The sequence below is a fragment of the Protopterus annectens genome, chromosome 4.part0 (assembly GCF_019279795.1).
Source record: "Protopterus annectens isolate FY-2018-M chromosome 4.part0, PAN1.0, whole genome shotgun sequence".
NCBI lineage: Eukaryota > Metazoa > Chordata > Ceratodontiformes > Protopteridae > Protopterus > Protopterus annectens.
The window spans coordinates 596,180,652-596,200,732 of NC_056733.1; the positions used below are offsets into that span (position 1 = coordinate 596,180,652).

Sequence of the window (20,081 nt, forward strand, 5' to 3'; positions counted from 1 at the left end):
AGTCTTACATACTTCTCTGACACTCCTGACTTCCTCATACAATACCACAAGTCCTCTCTAGGCACCCTGTCATATGCTTTCTCTAAGTCTACAAAAACACAATGCAACTCCTTCTGACATTCTCTGTACTTCTCCGTCAACACTCTCAGAGCAAAGATCGCATCTGTAGTGCTCTTTCCTGGCATGAAACCATACTGCTGATCACTAATCATCACGTCCCTTCTTAACCTTGCTTCCACTACTCTTTCCCATAACTTCATGCTGTGACTGATCAATTTAATCCCTCTGTAGTTACTACAGCTCTGCACATCACCCTTATTCTTAAAAATCGGTACCAAAACACTTTTTCTCCATTCCTCAGGCATCCTCTCACTTTCCAAAATTTCATTAAACAATCTGATTAAAAACTCCACTGCCATTTCACGTAAACACCTCCATGCTTCCACAGGTATGTCATCTGGGCCAACAGCCTTTCCATTCTTCATTCTCTTCATAGCTATCCTTACTTCCTCCTTGCTAATCCATTGTACTTCATGATTCACTATCCCTACATCATCCAACCTTCTCTCCCTCTCATTCTTTTCATTCATCAACCCCTCAAAGTACTCTTTCCATCTCCTCAACACACTCTCCTCGCTTGTGAGTAGGTTTCCCTCATTATCCTTTTTCACCTTTACCTGCTGCACATCTTTCCTAGCTCGGTCCTTCTGTCTAGCCAATCGGTACATGTCCTTTTCTCCCTCCTTAGTGTCCAACCTTTTATACAACTCTTCATATGCCTTACCCTTAGCCTTTGCCACCTCTCTCTTTGCCATGCACCTCATCTCCTTATACTCCTGTCTACTTTCTTCATCTCTCTGACAATCCCACTTATTCTTTGCCAACCTCTTTCTCTGTATACTCTCCTGTACTTCCTCATTCCACCACATGTCTCCTTGTCATCCTTCCTCTGTCCAGATGTGATACCAAGCACCTTTCTAGCCATCTCCCTTACAAGCTCTGCTGTAGTTACCCAGCTATTTGGTAACTCTTCACTGCCACCCAGTGCCTGCCTTAACTCATCCCTGAACTCCACCTCACAATTACCCTTTTTCAATTTCCACCATTTGATCCTTGGTGCTGCCCTCACACTCCTCCTCCTCTACTTGATCACCAACGTCATCCTACAAACCACGTATATGCTCAAAAACCTGTAGTGAGTCAGTAAAATAAAGCCTTCATATATACTCAAACACCTGTAATGAGTCAGTAAAATAAAGAGAGGAATTGTGCCTTCATATATACTCAAAAACCTGTAGTGAGTCAGTAATTTGAAGATGGGAAGTGCGCCTTCATATATACTCAAAAAGCTGTAGTGAGTCAGTAAAATAAACAGGTGAAGTGTGCCATCATGTATACTCAAAAACCAGGAGCGAGTCAGTAAAATAAAGAGGGGAAGTGTGCCATGATGTATACTCAAAAGCCAGGAGTGAGTCAGTAAAATAAAGAGGGACAGTGTGCCCTCATGTATACTAAAAAACCTGTAGTGAGTCAGTAAAATGAAGAGGGGAAGTGCGCCTTTGTGTATATCTAAAACCTGTAGCGAGTCAGTAAAATAAAGAGGGGAAGTGTGCCTTCATGTATACTCAAAAACCAGGAGTGAGTCAGTAAAATAAAGAGGGAAAGTGCGCCTTCATGTATACTCAAAAACCTGTAGCGAGCCAGTAAAATAAAGAGGGAAGTGTGCCTTCATGTATACTCAAAAACCAGGAGTGAGTCAGTAAAATAAAGAGGGGAAGTGCGCCTTTAAGTATACTCAAAAACCTGTAGCGAGTCAGTAAAATAAAGAGGGAAGTGTGCCTTCATGTATACTCAAAAACCATGAGTGAGTCAGTAAAATAAAGAAGGGAAGTGTGCCTTTATGTATACTCAAAAAACTGTAGTGAGTCAGTAAAATAAAGAGGGAAGTGGGCCTTCATGTATACTCAAAAACCAGGAGTGAGTCAGTAAAATAAAGAGGGAAAGTGTGCCTTCATGTATACTAAAAAACCTGTAATGAGTCAGTAAAATAAAGAGGGGAAGTGCGCCTTCGTGTATATCTAAAGCCTGTAGCGAGTCAGTAAAATAAAGAGGGGAAGTGTGCCTTCATGTATACTCAAAAACCAGGAGTGAGTCAGTAAAATAAAGAGGGAAAGTGCGCCTTCATGTATACTAAAAAACCTGTAGTGAGTCAGTAAAATAAAGAGGGGAAGTGTGCCTTCTTGTATATCTAAAACCTGTAGCGAATCAGTAAAAAAGAGGGGAAGTGTGCCTTCATGTATACTCAAAAACCAGGAGTGAGTCAGTAAAATAAAGAGGGAAAGTGCGCCTTCATGTATACTCAAAAACCTGTAGCGAGTCAGTAAAATAAAGAGGGAAGTGTGCCTTCATATATACTAAAAAACCTGTAGTGAGTCAGTAAAATAAAGAGGGAAAGTGTGCCTTCATGTATACTAAAAAACCCGTAGTGAGTCAGTAAAATAAAGAGGAAAAGTGCGCCTTCATGTATACTCAAAAACCTGTAGCGAGTCAGTAAAATAAAGAGGGAAGTGTGCTTTCATGTATACTCAAAAACCTGTAGCGAGTCAGTAAAATAAAGAGGGAAGTGTGCCTTCATGTATACTCAAAAACCAGGAGTGAGTCAGTAAAATAAAGAGGGGAAGTGCGCCTTTAAGTATACTCAAAAACCTGTAGCGAGTCAATAAAATAAAGAGGGAAGTGTGCCTTCATGTATGCAAAAAAACCTGTAGTGAGTCAGTAAAATACAGAGGGGAAGTGCGCCTTCATATATTTCTCAAAAACCTGTAGTGAGTACAATAAAGAGGGGAAGTGTGCCTTCATATATACTCAAAAACCTGTAGTGAGTCAGTAAAATAAAGAGGGGAAGTGCTCCTTCATATATACTCAAAAACCTGTAGTGAGTCAGTAAAATAAAGAGGGGAAGTGTGCCGTCATGTATACTCAGAAACCAGGAGTGAGTCAGTATAATAAAGAGGGGAAGTGTGCTTTCATATATACTCAAAAACCTGTAGTGAGTCAGTAAAATAAAAAGGGGAAGTGCACCTTCATATATACTCAAAAACCTGTAGTGAGTTAGTAAAATAAAGAGGGGAAGTGTGCCGTCATGTATATCCCAAAACCAGGAGTGAGTCAGTAAAATAAAATGGGGAAGTGTGCCTTCATATATACTCAAAAACCTGTAGTGAGTCAGTAAAATAAAGAGGGGAAGTGCACCTTCATATATACTCAAAAACCTGTAGTGAGTTAGTAAAATAAAGAGGGGAAGTGTGCCGTCATGTATACCCCAAAACCAGGAGTGAGTCAGTCAAATAAAGAGGGAAAGTTTGCCTTCATATATACTCAAAAAGCTGCAGTGAGTCAGTAAAATAAAGAGGGGAAGTTTGCCTTCATGTACACTCAAAAACCATGAGTGATTCAGTAAAATAAAGAGGGGAAGTGTGGCTTCCTGTATACTCAGAAACCTGATAAACTTTTATGAAGAGACTGTAAAAATGGTCATCACGTATAATGTCACAAAAGAAAAGAAGCACCTAAGAGCATTAAGATATAGGAAGTGTATAGAAAGGAATTAAGAATGGTTGCAGAGTTTAATGATGGTAAATGGCCTTCTTATCCTCATATTAGTGCAGAAAACGTGAAATATTATAAAGGGATGCCTGAAGTAAAGGGAAAGTAGTATTGTATTAAATGTCAGCTAATTTATATAGGCTTTTGAGAAGCACTTTTCTAAATCCCTTGCCAATGCACATGACATTCAGTTTGAATCACTAAGTAGAGTATCAGAGAATATTACCATATTGCATTATGTCTTCTGAAAAAAAAATCTCTAAAGGAGACATTTAAAATCATTAATAAAGTTTAGTAGAGCCTCGGGTTATAATGTATTAGCATCAGAGGCTTACATGAACTTACACTAGGATTATTACAGCCCTTAATGCTTTTATTTGCATGAGAAGTGGAATGGTGCCAGGAGGAAAATATCAATAATTGTGCCACTACGCAGAGGCACTGGAGATTTGACAGATACATGTAATTATAGATCAGTGCATTCATTTCGGATGTGTGCAGATTTATGGAGGGCAGTGCAAAACCTATTATTAAAATCACTAGAACTAAATGGTGTTGATTATATAAACTAGCATGCTTTCAAAAAAAAAAGAATGAATTCTAGCTTTACTGTAGCTTGAGGGCACCAGTTTGTCTGTGATGTCATACACTTATTAGTCAGTCGTTTACAGGTTCTGTTCTTGGTTTGTACCTTTGACACTGTAGGTTATAAAGAGATGATAAAGAAGCTGGTACAACCCCAAATTCCTGACTGCATCATAAAACTGGATATGCAATTGATTAGAGGGAAAAACATGAGTAGTGGCATTACAGAGTAGTAATGACTCAAAACGTGCATTAGGGATCTGCTCCGGTGTTCAGTGTAGGAGCTGGAAGTAATGTAAGACAGCACCTTCAGATATGCGGATGACACAAAAAGACATCATCATTTCATCAGTAGATGATTATCTCCAATTCCAGGCCACATAAAACTCTTAGAATTCATTGTCCAAAAATAACCTTTCCACATTAAACTCATAAAAGTCATGATCCAAAAAAAGAAATCTACTATGGAACAAAAAAAAAAGGAATCTGGGTAATTTAAGGCTAAAACAACATATCAGACGTTAAAGAACATGGAGTAAAACATGGAAGAATCCACCTCAAATAATGATATTGTTATTGTCTGGTGTAATCGAACATGGAGTAAAACATGGAAGAATCCACCTCAAATAATGATATTGTTATTGTCTGGTGTAATCCTGGACATTAGGTTAATGTTAATAGAACCCGTGACATGCCATTAAAACTCTTTTTAAGGTACTTTCTGTTTAACTAGTCTAATAACTCAGTATTGTACTGTTTGTAATGGTTCAGATAAACAGTCTGAAAAAAGGAGGTATATATACCAAAAACATTTAATGAATTAAAAATACATGTTTGCAGTGTACATTCAAGAAAAATAAGAACAGCACAGCCATTGCAACAGAAGAATAATTAAGACGGGACCTGATGTTGCTTTGTAAAGCTAGTAGGGATATTAAATTAACAAAATATCTGTAACTTGAAGTTAAAGATATGACTGATAAAAAGATAGAGGTTCCTTAAAGATGCACAGCTCAAAACAGCTGACAATGTAAAAAATGGAACAGACTCACTGAAGCAACAAAGTGCAGCAAAACCTTGAATACCTTGAGCATCCTTAAATGGGCAGATGAGCAAAATTAAATATGAGGTTTAGTAATAGTGAGTTTATAAATCCTTTTGTGGCTACTTCATAAATTTATTGTGATATGCTACGACGAGTTGAACTCTGGGAATTCAGATTGCAGCTTTTCAACTCTACATTCCTGAATGCCAGAACTTTGAGTAGTTGCTACCTTACTGAAGTAAATTACAACCAGGCGGCACGGTGGTGCAATGGTTAATGTTGTTGCTTCACAGCAAGAGGTTCTATATTTCAATTCTCGGTTGGGGTGCCTTCTGTGCGGAGTATGTATGTCCTCCCTGTGTTCACGTGGGTTCCTCCTGGTACTCCGGTTTCATCCCACATTCCAAGACACGCTACAGGTCGATTGGACATTCTAAATTGGCCCAAGGTATGAGTGTGTGCCTTCTGAAGAAGGTTGGTTGCCGGGCTAGCAACTTGACACCGTAAAACTCTACTGCCTTATGATCCGCTTTGGCGACCCCTAACGAGAGCAGCCGAAAGGAGAAGATAATTTTTTTGGGGTGGCGGTCAAAGACTGTGCTGGCTGTCTGTCTACTTTATTATCCCAACAGCAAGCTTGCCATTGTCTCAGGCAGTAGCAGAGTGATTCTCAAGAGATAAGTTTCCGTCCTTGCAGTTCCTGAACTGTAGAATGAAAGTGAATAACTTTTAATGATCTTCACTTAAGCACTCATTTCATCATGAAGTCATGCTTAAACAAGTGCAGTTGAATTGTTTTTGCTTTGGACTGTTAAATAACTCAGTTATGATTTTGAAAATAAAATCTGTTACATAACAGTATTAAAGCAGTTTTGTAGTAGACTTGTACACTTGGTAATTCCACTGTATGGTAAACTGCTTTCATTTAAGTAGTTGGTGCCTTCCTGCATGGAATTATTACTTTAATTTTTTGTGCTGTAAGTAGTATGTTCTGTGCAGATTGCAGATAAAAATAACACAGGGGGAAGTTCCTCTTGTAACTGAGCAACATTTTTGTGTGTGTGTGTGTGTGTGTGTGTGTGTGTGTGCGTGTGTGTGTGTGTGTGTGTGTGTGTGTGTGTGTGTGTGTGTGTGTGTGTGTGTGTGTGTGTGTGTGTGCTGTCATTTTAATTATATTTTATCTTGCTGTAGAAGCTACCAGGGAGAAATCAGTACAGAACCACAAAGCCAGCTTATTCATAATAAAGTTGTGCTGTAGTTACAGAGCATGCTAGGTGGTAGCTGACTTTGTCTTCTTTGTTTGCAGAGTGCAGGTCTGATGGATTACCCAAATCATTCCAGAAACTTCAACTCCCACTTAGGCCATGGAACTGGGATGCAGGGTCACAGGAGACGTCCATCACTGCTGTCAGAATTCCAGCCGGGAAATGAAAGGTAGGATGAAATGATCATTATGATTACCTGTTGCTTGTTGTTTTAATTACCAGAAAGATTTATTTGCCCATATTCCATTATTTTGATCGAAAGATACACAATGTTTCCTGCTCATCTGTATACTGCATGATACTTACATCATGTGTAAATGTACATATTTATTGCTTAAACTAGAAATGCATCTGGTAAGGTTTATATGATAGCATGTAAATAAGAGGAAATGAGAAACAGTATGGTTCACTTCCTAATATTTCTTAGCCACATCTCTCCATATAGGGTGACACATTTGTGCAGCACTTAGCATTAATGCCTAACAACTTTTGGGGCTTGGCTGGGATGCCTTCTATGTGGAGACTGTACATCTCCTTCTTGTGTCCAAGTGAGTTTTTGCCAGATGTTGTGGTGGTTTTATTTCTTGTCACAAGGATGTGCCACAGGTGGACTTTTCATCTTGCTGACTGACAGTAGGTGTCTGTGTGCCCTATACGACTGAGTATGTGTGTGTGTGTGTGTGTGTGTGTGTGTGTGTGTGCGTGCACACGTGCATGCATCCTTTGAGGGACTGTTCCTTGTTCGGGATTGTTTTCTTTGCCTTGTGTCCACTGAATCCTGAGCTAGGCTTTGTCTTTTGGAACTCTGAATTGGTTCAACCAGGTAATTAGTGATTGAATGAATGATTAAGCCTGTCTAATTCTACTTCATGCCTAAAACAGGACCCATATGTTACCATCAGCTTCACCACTCCACTGATGCTTTTATCACTGAACCATAAATTGCTTCCTTCAACAGTATTTTTATGGGATATTTTTTATTGGTAGACAGTGCTATTAACGTTTGGTTTGTCTGTGCACTATGGAATATAGTGCATGAGACAGTTGTGCTGCCTGCAAATGTAAAAAGCATCACCTGTCCATATGTACAATAGATAATGTGAAACAAAGTGGAAATATAGTCATGCACAAATAAATTGATGCATGCATAAAAATGTGTGTACCTGCTAGAAACTTGTAATTGTTAGTGTCATACCTGTGAGATTAATGAAAATATTGATGCAGGTTTTGGTCTGTTAGCATAGTTTGATGATAATTTATATTCCATAAGTATTTATTGACTTCAACTTCATTTTTATTTCTATGTAAAATGAAACATATTACAATTTAAATGCAAGATAGAGGGTTAGCTTAATGGTTACGGTATTTTCAGACACAGAGTGCAGAGTTTGATTATCAGCTTTATTCACAGTCTTGTTAATGCCTAGGTGTGTAATAGTCTGAAGACTAATTGCTGTGAATTTACCTATGAATATACAAACAAGAGACTTAAAAACATTACCATATTAGTTTATTGTGTAAACTAATACTGATCAGAATAATCAAAGTTAAGATTGTAAGTTAAAATAATATACATATGAATTATGCTGCTCTGGAACAACACTGCATGGAATATTTGGGGTTTTAGGGACCTCCTGAGATCACTGTGATGGCCATCTCCTGCAGCTGCTGTGCTAGTTACGTTGTAACGGTAAAGAAGCTGATATGAAAAGAACGAGAACCATATGCCACATATCTGCAATCAGCAAGCAGTTTATAGGCTTAAATGCAGAACATTTCCATGAAGCATTTAAAAGGTAACGTAGTATGAATTATTGCAAACTAACAGCTAAGATTGCAAGTTAATATAACAAATATATGAATCACTTAAAAATCAACATGGCTGTTAGTATAAGCTAACTGAAATAGATGGGTTTTAGAGACTTTTTAAAACCAGTCAGGATGGGACACTAAAGACATTGTTGGTTGATTTGTACACATTATAGTCATTTTTTGTAATTTGTTTTTAACAGTATAAAGCAAAAGGTAATGCAGATGGAATGACATAGTGCCAAGGGCTTCCTTTCTGTGTCGTAGTGCTCAACCTGTTTTGGCTTTGTGCCATGCAGTATCTAGACCACATATACAGACTTACAAAAATGGATTACTAAATTGTATATGTATTCTGAAATGCAACAGCTTGCAGTTATGTAGTATATTTTTAGTGTAAGAGTTTCACATATATGACTGCAGCACTTTTGTGTTGCTGGAGGTAGAGATGTAAGCTTATGTCAGCAGTAAATGTCCCTACTAAATAAAACCTGTTGTAGTCCCATTGGTGAGAAGCACTTAACAGATTTAGTATTTTGCATGTCACATAAAATGTTGATGCTCTTCTTTGTAACATCCTGGAGTTTCCTTTTTATGCTTTGGCAGGCTTTGTGCTTAACCTAACTTTAATCCATCTGAAACAACGTGCAGATTTATAACTTTATCGCTCAATGACAACACCATTGTTACACCCTATCTAAAGCCAAGTTGTTACCCATTACTCATAGGATTACCCTCCTGCTCAGTTACATGGTCTTCAGACTTATCAACATGGAGTTGTTCCCCTTCTTTAAGAGAAGACTTTATGAAAAGCTGTTACCTCACAGTGTTAGCCTCCTGTGTGCCTCTTTACCCCATAAACAAAACTGAAGAATAAGGTTATCCTTTCTGAGTTACGGACCCCAAGATGAAGAACTGCATTCCTCAAACAAATCAGAAATACACTTTCAGTCGCTTCAGGAAAGACCTTAAGACATACCACAGCAGACCCTCTGTTTTTTTTAGAATAAGCACCACTATCCTTCATGTTGATTGTGCAGTGTGTTACCACATTGTGAGAAGCTGCAGTTGTGTGTCCTCCCCCAATTTTTTTCACTGTAGTTTTAAAATAAAAACACTGTAATGTGCCTTTTATATGAGCCAGTGTGTGAACACATTGTTCCTTGTGCATCAGTGATCTAACAGTTGGATATAGTGTTTTCTGTGGTTATTTCTGTTGTCTCCATTTTAGAAATAATACTGTAATCTACACCTAGGGAAGTGCTTTACTATTTCCACAGTATCTGTAGTCCTGTCTGGAAATGAACAAATCACAGTAGAAATCTGATCCCTCGTTACAACAGCGGAGAGATTTTTAAATTATGAGATTTATATCAGTAGGTTTGTTATACACAAGACATTGCCAAGAGCAGTTGAAGAAAAAGGGAGTAAATTGTTTGTCTGTTGAAAGTAAAGTTAATAATAGATGAGTAAGGTCTGCTGTTGTGGTGTATCTGAGTCAGCAGTGTCTGAATGTGTTTGTGTCTGTAGGGGTGCTAGGTTTGGGCATATGTCTGGTGCAAGTTTCATCATTATTGTGTGCTCTTCATTACCAGTTCCCATTTAACATTACCCAAAGGGGTGTTTTGAATGGCTAGTGTATTAAACCTGTGAATATGAGAATGTTCCATAAAACAGCTGTAGCATTGTTTCTTAGAAAATGTTAATTCTGCGTTATTCTCTGGATTTCCATATATGTGTCTATGTTTTTGTGTAGTAACTCGGCATTTTTGAATGTAAACCCACATAATGATTTTAAAACCTTATTTTAAAATATTCTGTAGTGATCAAAAGATTTTCATACGTCTTTATTTTAACCTGTTCTTAAATCTCAAATAGCACTGTTGTGGAAGAAACTTAGTTCATATAGTACAAAACAGACTTTCAATTAATGACACAAGGAGAGCACACCTGTTTGGATATCTTCAGCGTTTATTCCTACAGTCTGCATATTTAAAAGCAAGCAGTGTCAACAGGGCAGAGTTTGTTTTGCTCAGCTACATAAGACAGTTATGTATGTGCTCACACGTAGGGCATGCTGTGCATGCCCAGCTGGACAAGCTAGCCTTGTAGTGATCACATGTAAGGCATGTTGTGCATGCACAGCTGGACAAGCCAGCCTTGTAGTGCTCACATGTAAGGCATGCTGTGCATGCACAACTGGACAAGCTAGCCTTGTAATGCTCACATGTAAGGCATGCTGTGCATGCCCAGCTGGACAAGCTAGCCTTGTAGTGCTCATATGTAAGGCATGCTGTGCATGCACAGCTGGATAAGCCAGCCCTGTAGTGCTCATATGTAAGGCATGCTGTGCATGCACAGCTGGATAAGCCAGTCTTATAGTGCTCACATGTAAGGCATGCTGTGCAAGCACAGCTGGACAAGCCAGCCTTGTAGTGCTCACATGAAAGGCATGCTGTGCATGCACAGCTGGACAAGCCAGCCTTGTAGTGCTCATATGTAAGGCATGCTGTGCATGCACAGCTGGACAAGCCAGCCTTGTAGTGCTCACATGTAAGGCATGCTGTGCATGCACAGCTGGACAAGCCAGCCTTGTAGTGCTCATATGTAAGGCATGCTGTGCATGCACAGCTGGATAAGCCAGCCTTGTAGTGCTCACATGTAAGGCATGCTGTGCATGCACAGCTGGACAAGCCAGCCTTGTAGTGCTCACATGTAAGGCATGCTGTGCATGCACAACTGGACAGGTCAGCCTTGTAGTGCTCACATGTAAGGCATGCTGCACATGCACAGCTGGACAAGCCAGCCTTATAGTGCTCACATGTAAGGCATGCTATGCATTCAGTGGCACACAAGTCAGCCTTGTGTATGCTTACATATAAGCAGACCAAGATCATGGACACATGGCACACTAGGCAGGGCAATGGACTAGGTCCATCCCCCCACCCCACCTTATCAATATCCCATCACTTGTCTCTCTGTCTCCCCAGTTGCCATAAAACATTGTTCAAACCTGTCAGTATGCATATTGTTTTGCTGTTTACAATAATCACAGAGACTGGGATTTAATTTAAAACATTTATTAAAACTTTTGCAGCAGAAACACTGAAATTTATTTGATGAATAAAATAAAACAATCATGTTGAAAACAGACATAGCTTGAGCAAAAGTAAATGTATCTTCCTGTGAAGCTCACATTTATTGAACATTTAGCTGGCAACACATTAAATAGAAGAGATGTGTTGGTATTTATAGTCATATAGCGTATTGTGAAGCAGTAATTAGCAGTTATCTGAAAGGTGCAGGAATTCAGAAGACGAATGTATAATGCATTTGCTAACAGCTTGGGACGGCCCACTGGATACAAGTGTCTCTTTTCAGGGGCAGCCCAGGAACAGTGTCTAATGAAGTGACTTAGTCAGACTCATATAGACCAGTGAATGCTGATGGAATCACACCCTGAGCTACAGGAACAACACATTACCATAGTGTACTCATTTGCATTAAGTTCCAGACAAACAGTTGTAGCCCAATACAGTGCGTTTTATACCTACGTGCCTGCAAGAAGCAAGTTACATTAAAAATGCATTTATATTTAATATTTTAACATTAAACACATAGACATCATGAAGCCCTGCTTATTCACAGCCAGATAATAAACACAATCAGCAGTCAGCAAAACCAGGAAGCCTATTGTCATGGTTCAAATTTTGATGCTGCTGTTTACTATAATCAGTTCCTTCCTTTACCCCATGACTACTTTAAGATGCAAAGGTTAAGTATTTTTTACACACACGTATACACACGAACACACACACACACACACACACACACACACACACACACACACACACACACACACACACACACACACATACGTGGTCATTAGTTATAGCACGTTGTATGAATGTGTACATTCAAAGGTTTGCTTACAATGAAATTAATGAATAAATACATAAATAATGACCAAGAAGTGTATTGCAGCTCACTGCTGTAAGAACCATAAAGTGCAACCCCCATGCCCTCCCAGTCTGTTAGCTCAAGAGTCGGAGACAAAGACCCAAAAATCTGGAACAAATTTGAAATATTTATCTTTTTTAGTTAGAAAGTTGCTAGAGTAACAAGCTTAGCATTAGCAAGCATTTCTTGAAGGACAAAAAGTTATAAATTGACAAGCTTGTATTTAGTGACTGCAGTCCACATCGATTTGCCAGAAAGCCACAAATTTTACAAGGAGTAGACCAAAATGTATCTCATCTTCTTTGCCCAAGAATTCTGAACAGAGCCAAAAATAATGGGAGGGGAGAACAGCACCAAAAAGAGAAATTTGTAAGTATTATTTTCTTTTCTATTATCTATTTGTTAACCAGGTAAACCAGCTGGACAAAGTGTTCCTTTCTTGGGGTGACCCAGGAGCATTGTCTGAGTGACTTGCTGAAAGTCACATCGTAGGCAAATGGAAGTGGCAGGATTCAAATCCTGTACTTTTGACTAAAGGAAGCATTTTAGTAAAATACTCAGAGCTGCTTTCTGTAGACAAAGGTGCATACTTTGACAGTTTGTACCTCCATTTGCTTGATGTGTGACTCTGAGCAAGTCACTTAACAAGTGTTTATGGCTTATCTCACTAACGTGCAAAAAAAAAAGGACAGGATAAACATATGGAGTATAGATTTTCTGAACAAAACTTATCAAACTCTAATGAATGACATTATTGATAACTCTATAGACTTGCATTATTGATAAGATAATTCTCCAGTTATGTACTAGAAGTGAGAGTTTGTTTGAGGTCTTTTCAGGTTTCAGGGAACACACAAACACCCCCCCCCCCACACACACATGCAATTCCTACTGTAACACAAAAACGAAATACAATAAAAATTCCACAGTTAGCAGTTTCCAAACCAAATCCTTAAATGTGAAGCTCCACAGTAAAATGCTGTCAGATCCATCCATCCATCCACCCACCCACCCACCCTCAACCCCTTTTCCCAATTTTTTGCACATGGGGTACGGGTGGCACTTCAACTCAATCTAGACAGTCGTCTATAAACAAGGTTCACACAGCCGGGTGGTTAGCCTTGCCACAGTTCTTTCATACCACTCACTTGCACACACGCGCACACAGACACACGCACACACACACGTGCGCACACACACACACACACACACACACACACACACACACACATACCTATGGGTAGTTTAGAGTATCCAATCCACTTATTGCATATTTTTGGAATGTGGGAGGAAATGTAATTACCCAGAGAAAACCGAAAATTGAACACAGGGAGGATATGCAGAATCTGCACAGAAAACTACCCAGCTGAGAATCGAATCAGAGAACTTCTTGCTGTAAGGTGACAGTAGAATGCTGTCAAATGGCACAGAGCAAAGGAAAGCATCTGTGGTCACCGTGGCTTAGGGTTGGGGAGGAATAAAGTGACAGCCTTGAGACACCAGGGGAGAGTGAATCCGGCACTTGAAGATCCTTCCTGCATGAACTGGTTATCATGATCTTTTGTGCCATTGGTAGTTCTAGAATTGAGCACTGTGTCGAAAGTAACCATTGAAGAATTCTCATGTTCATAGGTCCATAGGTGCATACAAGGCTAATTTAGGCCCTGGAGCCTTTACAAGCCTACCTCATAGAAGTGCCCTGGCATCGTGCCGCCCGACGTTGGTTCCCAGTGCCTCTATCAAGTAGAGCCAATGGAGTGATCCCCAGGGTGCACTTTCTATTTCCCATCCACTCATCAAGATTTCTCTTGAAGACCGCCAGTAAAGTGTTCTGCTTGACATGTATGGGAAGTCTATTCCAGAGCATGGGCAGTCTGTGGGTTATGAACCTGTTCCTCCAGCATGTTCTGTTGGTTGTGGTAATGAGGTTGAGGTCTCTGGAGTGTGTGGTGCGGAGAGATTGGAATCTCTTTAGATGTAGCATTTCTAACAGAGCTGGGTCAGACATGGCTTTGTAAGTCAAGCAGAGCTCGCCTCTTAGTAAATGATATGAGACAGAATAGCTGGAGTTTTTTGAGTCTACTGTGTAGGACGTGTTTAAGACCTATGATCCTCTTTGTGAGGTACTTTTGTGGCCTTTCCAGCTTGCATGTGTCTAGTGAGGTACATGCCATATGGGGCATTGTACTCGATGATTGGCTTAATGAGGGAAAAGTAGAGAGAGATGATGACCTCTTTCTTCCTGGATGCAAAACCCTTGGAAATGAGGTGTGGCACATGGAAGGACTTTCTGACCACAGTGGCAGTGTGGTGTGGCAATCCCAAAATACTGCTCTGTGATTATGAAACTCCGGAAGGCTCACCCTCATTGTCTATAATGTGGAGCCAATGACAGTGATTGAGACTTCTTGGAGCTAGAGCTACAGAATGCTAATTGTTGGCACAGAACAGCCAAATGGTAATCACAGATGAGAGGGAAAGACAGACACTTTATTTATATTATATTTCTTTATTAGGATAGTCCAACTGGGCATGAAATCCCTTTTCAACAGTGGCCCGAGGAGAAAAGCCCCACATAAAATTACAGTGACTGCTTACATTGGCAACAACAAGTACAGTAGGTATTTCAATGCAATGATAGCATGGGAAACTTAGTAGGAATACAAATATGACAACAGTACTATTCAAATGTGAGTACGAAAGTAGTGCAGAATTGTCAAATATTATAGAAAGACACAGAGATGTTATACACACATGTTTGTTCTTATGTAATACATTATCATAGGCAAGTGGTGGATTAGTTGTGCATCTTTTATTTAGAGTAATTCAGGAGGTTTCTGGAATAGAATAACATCAGAACAGTAGATCAGCTGTGGTCAGTGATTATCAACTATGTGAGAAAGGTACAACAGGCAATTAGGAGAGGTTAGTAAGATTTTAAGATGTTAATGCAAAAAAGTGTAAGTTCTTTGTGATATCTTTGACCTACCCACCCAAAACCTGGTGCTAGGCAGCTGCTTGGGTCACATTGGTTGGGTCCAGCCCTGCATGAAGGGCATGTTGTGCACATACTGCAACATAAGTAAGGCTCGTATGTGCTTACATATAAGGAATACTGTCCACACACTGCTACACAAGTCAACTTCATATGTGCTCACATATAGGAAATGCTGTGCACAGTGCTGCACAATCAACTTCATATGTACTGACATGTAGGGAATGCTGTGCACACACTGCTGCACAAGTCAACTTCATATGTAGGGCATGCTGTGCATACTCTGCTGCACTAGGCAGCCTTGTATGTGCTTAGAAGCAGGGCATATTGTGCACACACTGCTGCATTAATCAGCCTTGTATATGCTTACATGTAAGGTATGTTGTGTTGCACAAGCCAGTCTTGTATGTGCTTACTTGTAAGGCATATTGTGATGCAGTACTGCACAAGTCACCCTTGTATGTGCTTGAATGTGCTTACATGTAGGACATCCTGTGCACACACTGCTGTACTATGCAATGGTGTTTGTGCTTAGATGCAAGACATTCTCTGCATGCACTGCCGTGGAAGTCTACCTTGTATGTGCTTACATGTAGGGCATGTTGTGCACTCATTGTATGTAATAACCTGACTATCTGCACTCTGTGAACATATTTCTAAGTCAAGGAAATAGCTGAGATTGCATCTCTCACATGAAGAGGCTTACCTAAACTGTATGTGGTATGGTGATGACATATCACCGTCATAATGCTAAGCAAAGCACATTTGTTTACAGTTCAGTCAGATAAAAATGTATATGGCTGTACAGTGCCTAATGGTGATGACTTTGTGCTTACTTTATACAGTATGCCTGAATAATCTCTGATGCCATGTATAAGTGTATGGAAGCACTGCACCACTATGGTCATATAAGTAAATGTGAAGTAGTGCCACTAAACATGATAGACTCGATATTCCTTGCACAGTGCCTGCATACATGCAAAGTGCATTAAAGAGTTAAAGCAGTGCTTCATCTACTACTCAGTGCACGGGAACAACTTGTACCACAGAACCCCCTTGCATGTTTTGTTACTTTTAAGGGCTGAATGTAGAGTAATATACATATATTCTTATCCTAAAATCCTTTTTAAGTACTTGTTTGATGTTGTTTCATTCCCCTCATGAAAACTCTAAAATTAGAGACATCTTGTTCAAGTTTAAAGCAGTGACAGTGAGTTTTTTTTCAGTATTTCCTAGCTGTAGTCAGTTGTTTTAATCTCATTTTTAAGTGAGTTGTTTATATGATAGACCACCTGTCCGTAACTGGACAGATATAATTGTGGGGATTTAACAAAAGTGTTGTCACTGACAAATTTATTTTTATAAAAGGTAACTATTTCACTTATGATACTAACTGCAGGCAAGGCACCTGCTTGGGTTAGAACTCCTTTCTTAAACATTTCCATTCTCTGGCTGATACATGGTGTCATTGCTTTCGTCTCAGAGTATTTTCCTTTTTCGTAAAGTATTTTTTTCAGACTAAATTCTCTTGTTCTCCTTGGATATTTGAAACAGCCTATTTTTTAACGTGATATATGGCTTTCACTATTCTTGAATGTGATGGAGCAGAGTGTTTCCTGGCATATCTGCTTTCACGATACTATAATGTTAAAAATATCCAATTATTAGATAGCAACCAGAGCTTTAGCAGGTGTGACATCACAGTGGAATTTTGAAGAGTAGAAAAAGTAGTACGATTGTATGTATGAAACGTCTGAGTTGGTGTAAGATTGTATGTATGAAACATCTGAGTTGGTGTACGATAAAATGTATGAAACGTCTGAGGTGGTGAAAAGTGGTCCACGTTTTTGTGCAGTAATGTGCTACAGGCACTGGGGCTGTTCAGCATATAAAACTTTCAGCTTCCATGGCTATCCTTCCCAATGTCATTCTGTTATCTCTTCTTCATTGATGGACGAACAACTCGGGCACAGTGACTGCTCCCCAGATGGTTGTTCTGATTAAATTTGATGTTAATGCATTTTTCTCTCAAGTTACTTTACAGTTCCTTCTTTCAAAACTGTAATAGGTATGTCTTTTTTTTCCTCTGGCTGATCATATTTTCTTTGCTGTTTTTTTTTCTGTGTCTTTACCCTCTCCCCTTTGACATGCTGTGCCTTAGGCCTCTTGGTTAATCATGTTGAAACCCTATCAACAGGCACATCATTTTACTTTTTTGTCTTTACGAGGGTTACAAGACAGCTAAGTACACTATCTGTCTTAATTTTAGTAGGACCCTCCATAAGAAGAGAAATGAAAATACGCAAACCTTTCTAATGAAGAGGGCACTTGTAGGCAAGCAGCCAGTTGCAAATCAGGGGTCATTGTAGGAGTCCGATGTAGGACCTTTGACGCTTACGTATTCTGATTAAAGAGAAAGACCAGAGAAGGTATTCTGGACTGTAGTACTGCAGCAGGATCTGCCTTTCACAACAACAGCTTTGGCACTCACTCCTATTTCCAGATCAGTTCTCCATGGAGGGTTCTCTGCCTATATCTTGAGTACTGGATCAACAGGTTAAACAAACTTTAATTTCAATTATTTATTCCTCTCCCTGCTAAACCATACAGCAGATAACACCAGTTTCCCCAGAAGCCTCCCTCCCTTCAACCCCCCCAATTAACTTTGAAAGAAGGATTGAAGCTATTATAACATTTAAGAAGAGAACATTTGCTTCAGTTTTAATCATCCCTTCAGCTTATGGGTACCTGGTGGGCATTTCAGAGGGCCATGCTTTATCATTTTCCCCAGTGCCACCCTTTTTCTTGACATACATGCCGACATTTTGTCAGTGTTACCATTTCCATGGATGCCAGTATCAGAGCCAAGACCCACAACCACCAGTCTAGTGTTGTGTCTACCCTGGCATCTCCATTCTGGGGCTTTTAGAGCAGTTGTCACCATATGCTTTCTATGCAATATCTGTTTTCCTTAAACTCCATTTTTTGTGCCAGCTCTGTATGTGATGCTCTACAGGTACCAGCCTTGCTTGTCAGCATCGATAGTACAGGCCTACTCTATCCCCTCCTCCCAAGTACTTAGACTGGTTATGAGGGGCTGGATGACAGATGATAGATATTTCCTTGTGTTTTCTTATTCATGTTCCATGTTTATAAAGCCAGTGCCAGCACAGGTCATGCAGATGCCACCGCAGACACTAACAGCTCATTCCCACTTTTTACTTGTTCCACCTTAACCATGCATGGTGCCAATAGTGAGTTATTTGGTGCCACTTACTAATTTTCCATTGTTTAGCCATGTAGAGTTAACCCCTGCAGAAAGCCAGTAATTACAAGTGTGTTTGCAGCACCCTTTCAAAACCAAGAAGGCACCAAAAAGTCTTTCTTGCTTCTCCAAATCACAGGAACCCTCCCCGATGAGGTTTAAGGAAGCCTTAGAGGAAATAAGTCGATCCCCTCAAATTCCAGATACTGATCCAGATAAGGCAAAAGAGGTCTTCTCCTAAGAATCACCCCTTCTTCTTCTTTCGGCTTTTTCCCAGTTAGAGGTCGCCACAGCGGATCACCTGTCCGCTTATGATTGGCAGTGGAGTTTTACAGTGTCTGATTGCCAGCCCGGCGCTCAGCCTTCTACAGAAGGCACACACACGCACACACTCACACTTAGGGCCAATTTAGAGTGTCCAATCCACCTACAGCATGTCTTTGGAATGTGGGAGGAAACCGGAGCACCTGGAGGAAACCCACGCGACCACAGGGAGGACATGCAGACTTCCTAAGAATCACCCCTGAAGACTCTAAATTTGTAAATGATTGTGTATAATGCAGAACTGAGGGGAATAGCCCATAAACCCCATTTTGTCACCATAGACAATCTACAGCATATTTGCTGATTTGCAGCACCGTTCATCAGGGTGCTTTATCCTTGGTAGACATTTTAAAGGATGTTACTAACTGGTACAAGATAGCCCAAATACCATAGCCCCTGTTTCATGAAAGGAGTACAGAATAGTCTGCCTACCAAGAGACTGCACATTCTGGTCTGAGATGTCCTACCCATATCCAGTCATCTCTGCTGCAGCCCTCAGAAAGCACCTACTTCTCAGACTCCAGCAATTTAACCCCTTGACAGGGAATTAAGCATGACAAAAAGATTTTCAAAGTATATGTTCATGTTTTTGTACCCTTTCACATAAGGCACAGAACTGACACACACAGTGTATTTTCAATGAGAATTGTCTAAAGAACTCTTCCATGTGATAACAGATTGTCCAGATGGGCTTCTGAAAGAGAGAATAAGGGCCCCGGCCTCAGCTTCCACTAATATGACTATGCGAACCATATCATTTATAACATGGGTGAGGATGTGGCAAAGTTGTAGGAAATGACACAGAGGTACATACACCAGCACTGCCGGTTCAAATTAATAAGTTTTGTAGAAGATAACAAGGCAACATTGTACAGTGCCACGTTTACAGACTGATCGTGTTTGGTGAGATGACAAAAGCAACTCAAAAACATGGAGACGTAGGACAAGGCACACGTTCCTGTAGGAGTGAAATTCCAACTTCCATGGGGTTTGTGCAATTGAAGGTAGCAGCGCCAACATTAAGCATAGTTACAGGATGCTTCACAGCAGCACCATAATGGGGTGCATTTGCAGAGGCCAGCCTTAGCAGGGCAGTTTCCATCAAGGCCACTTCCAATTACTTTTATGTAACCGATGCTTGCCTTGAAGCTGTTGTTATCTCTAGGGTGGTTAGCAGCCCTTTTAAGACATCTCTAACTGTTCTTTTCTAGGCACAGTTAGGGGGTT

General features: G+C 40.0%; 1 protein-coding gene across 5 annotated transcripts in view; it reads left to right on the plus strand.

The window, feature by feature from the left end:
- The window catches only part of NCOR2 (nuclear receptor corepressor 2), a 3,277,114-nt gene that overhangs the window by 810,447 nt on the left and 2,446,586 nt on the right, over positions 1–20,081 (plus strand). For all 5 annotated transcript variants that reach the window (XM_044068530.1, XM_044068534.1, XM_044068533.1 and 2 more), the window contains exon 4: positions 6,543–6,670. In XM_044068530.1, the coding sequence (XP_043924465.1) occupies positions 6,543–6,670 (128 nt within the window). The remainder of the gene's footprint in view (positions 1–6,542; positions 6,671–20,081) is intronic.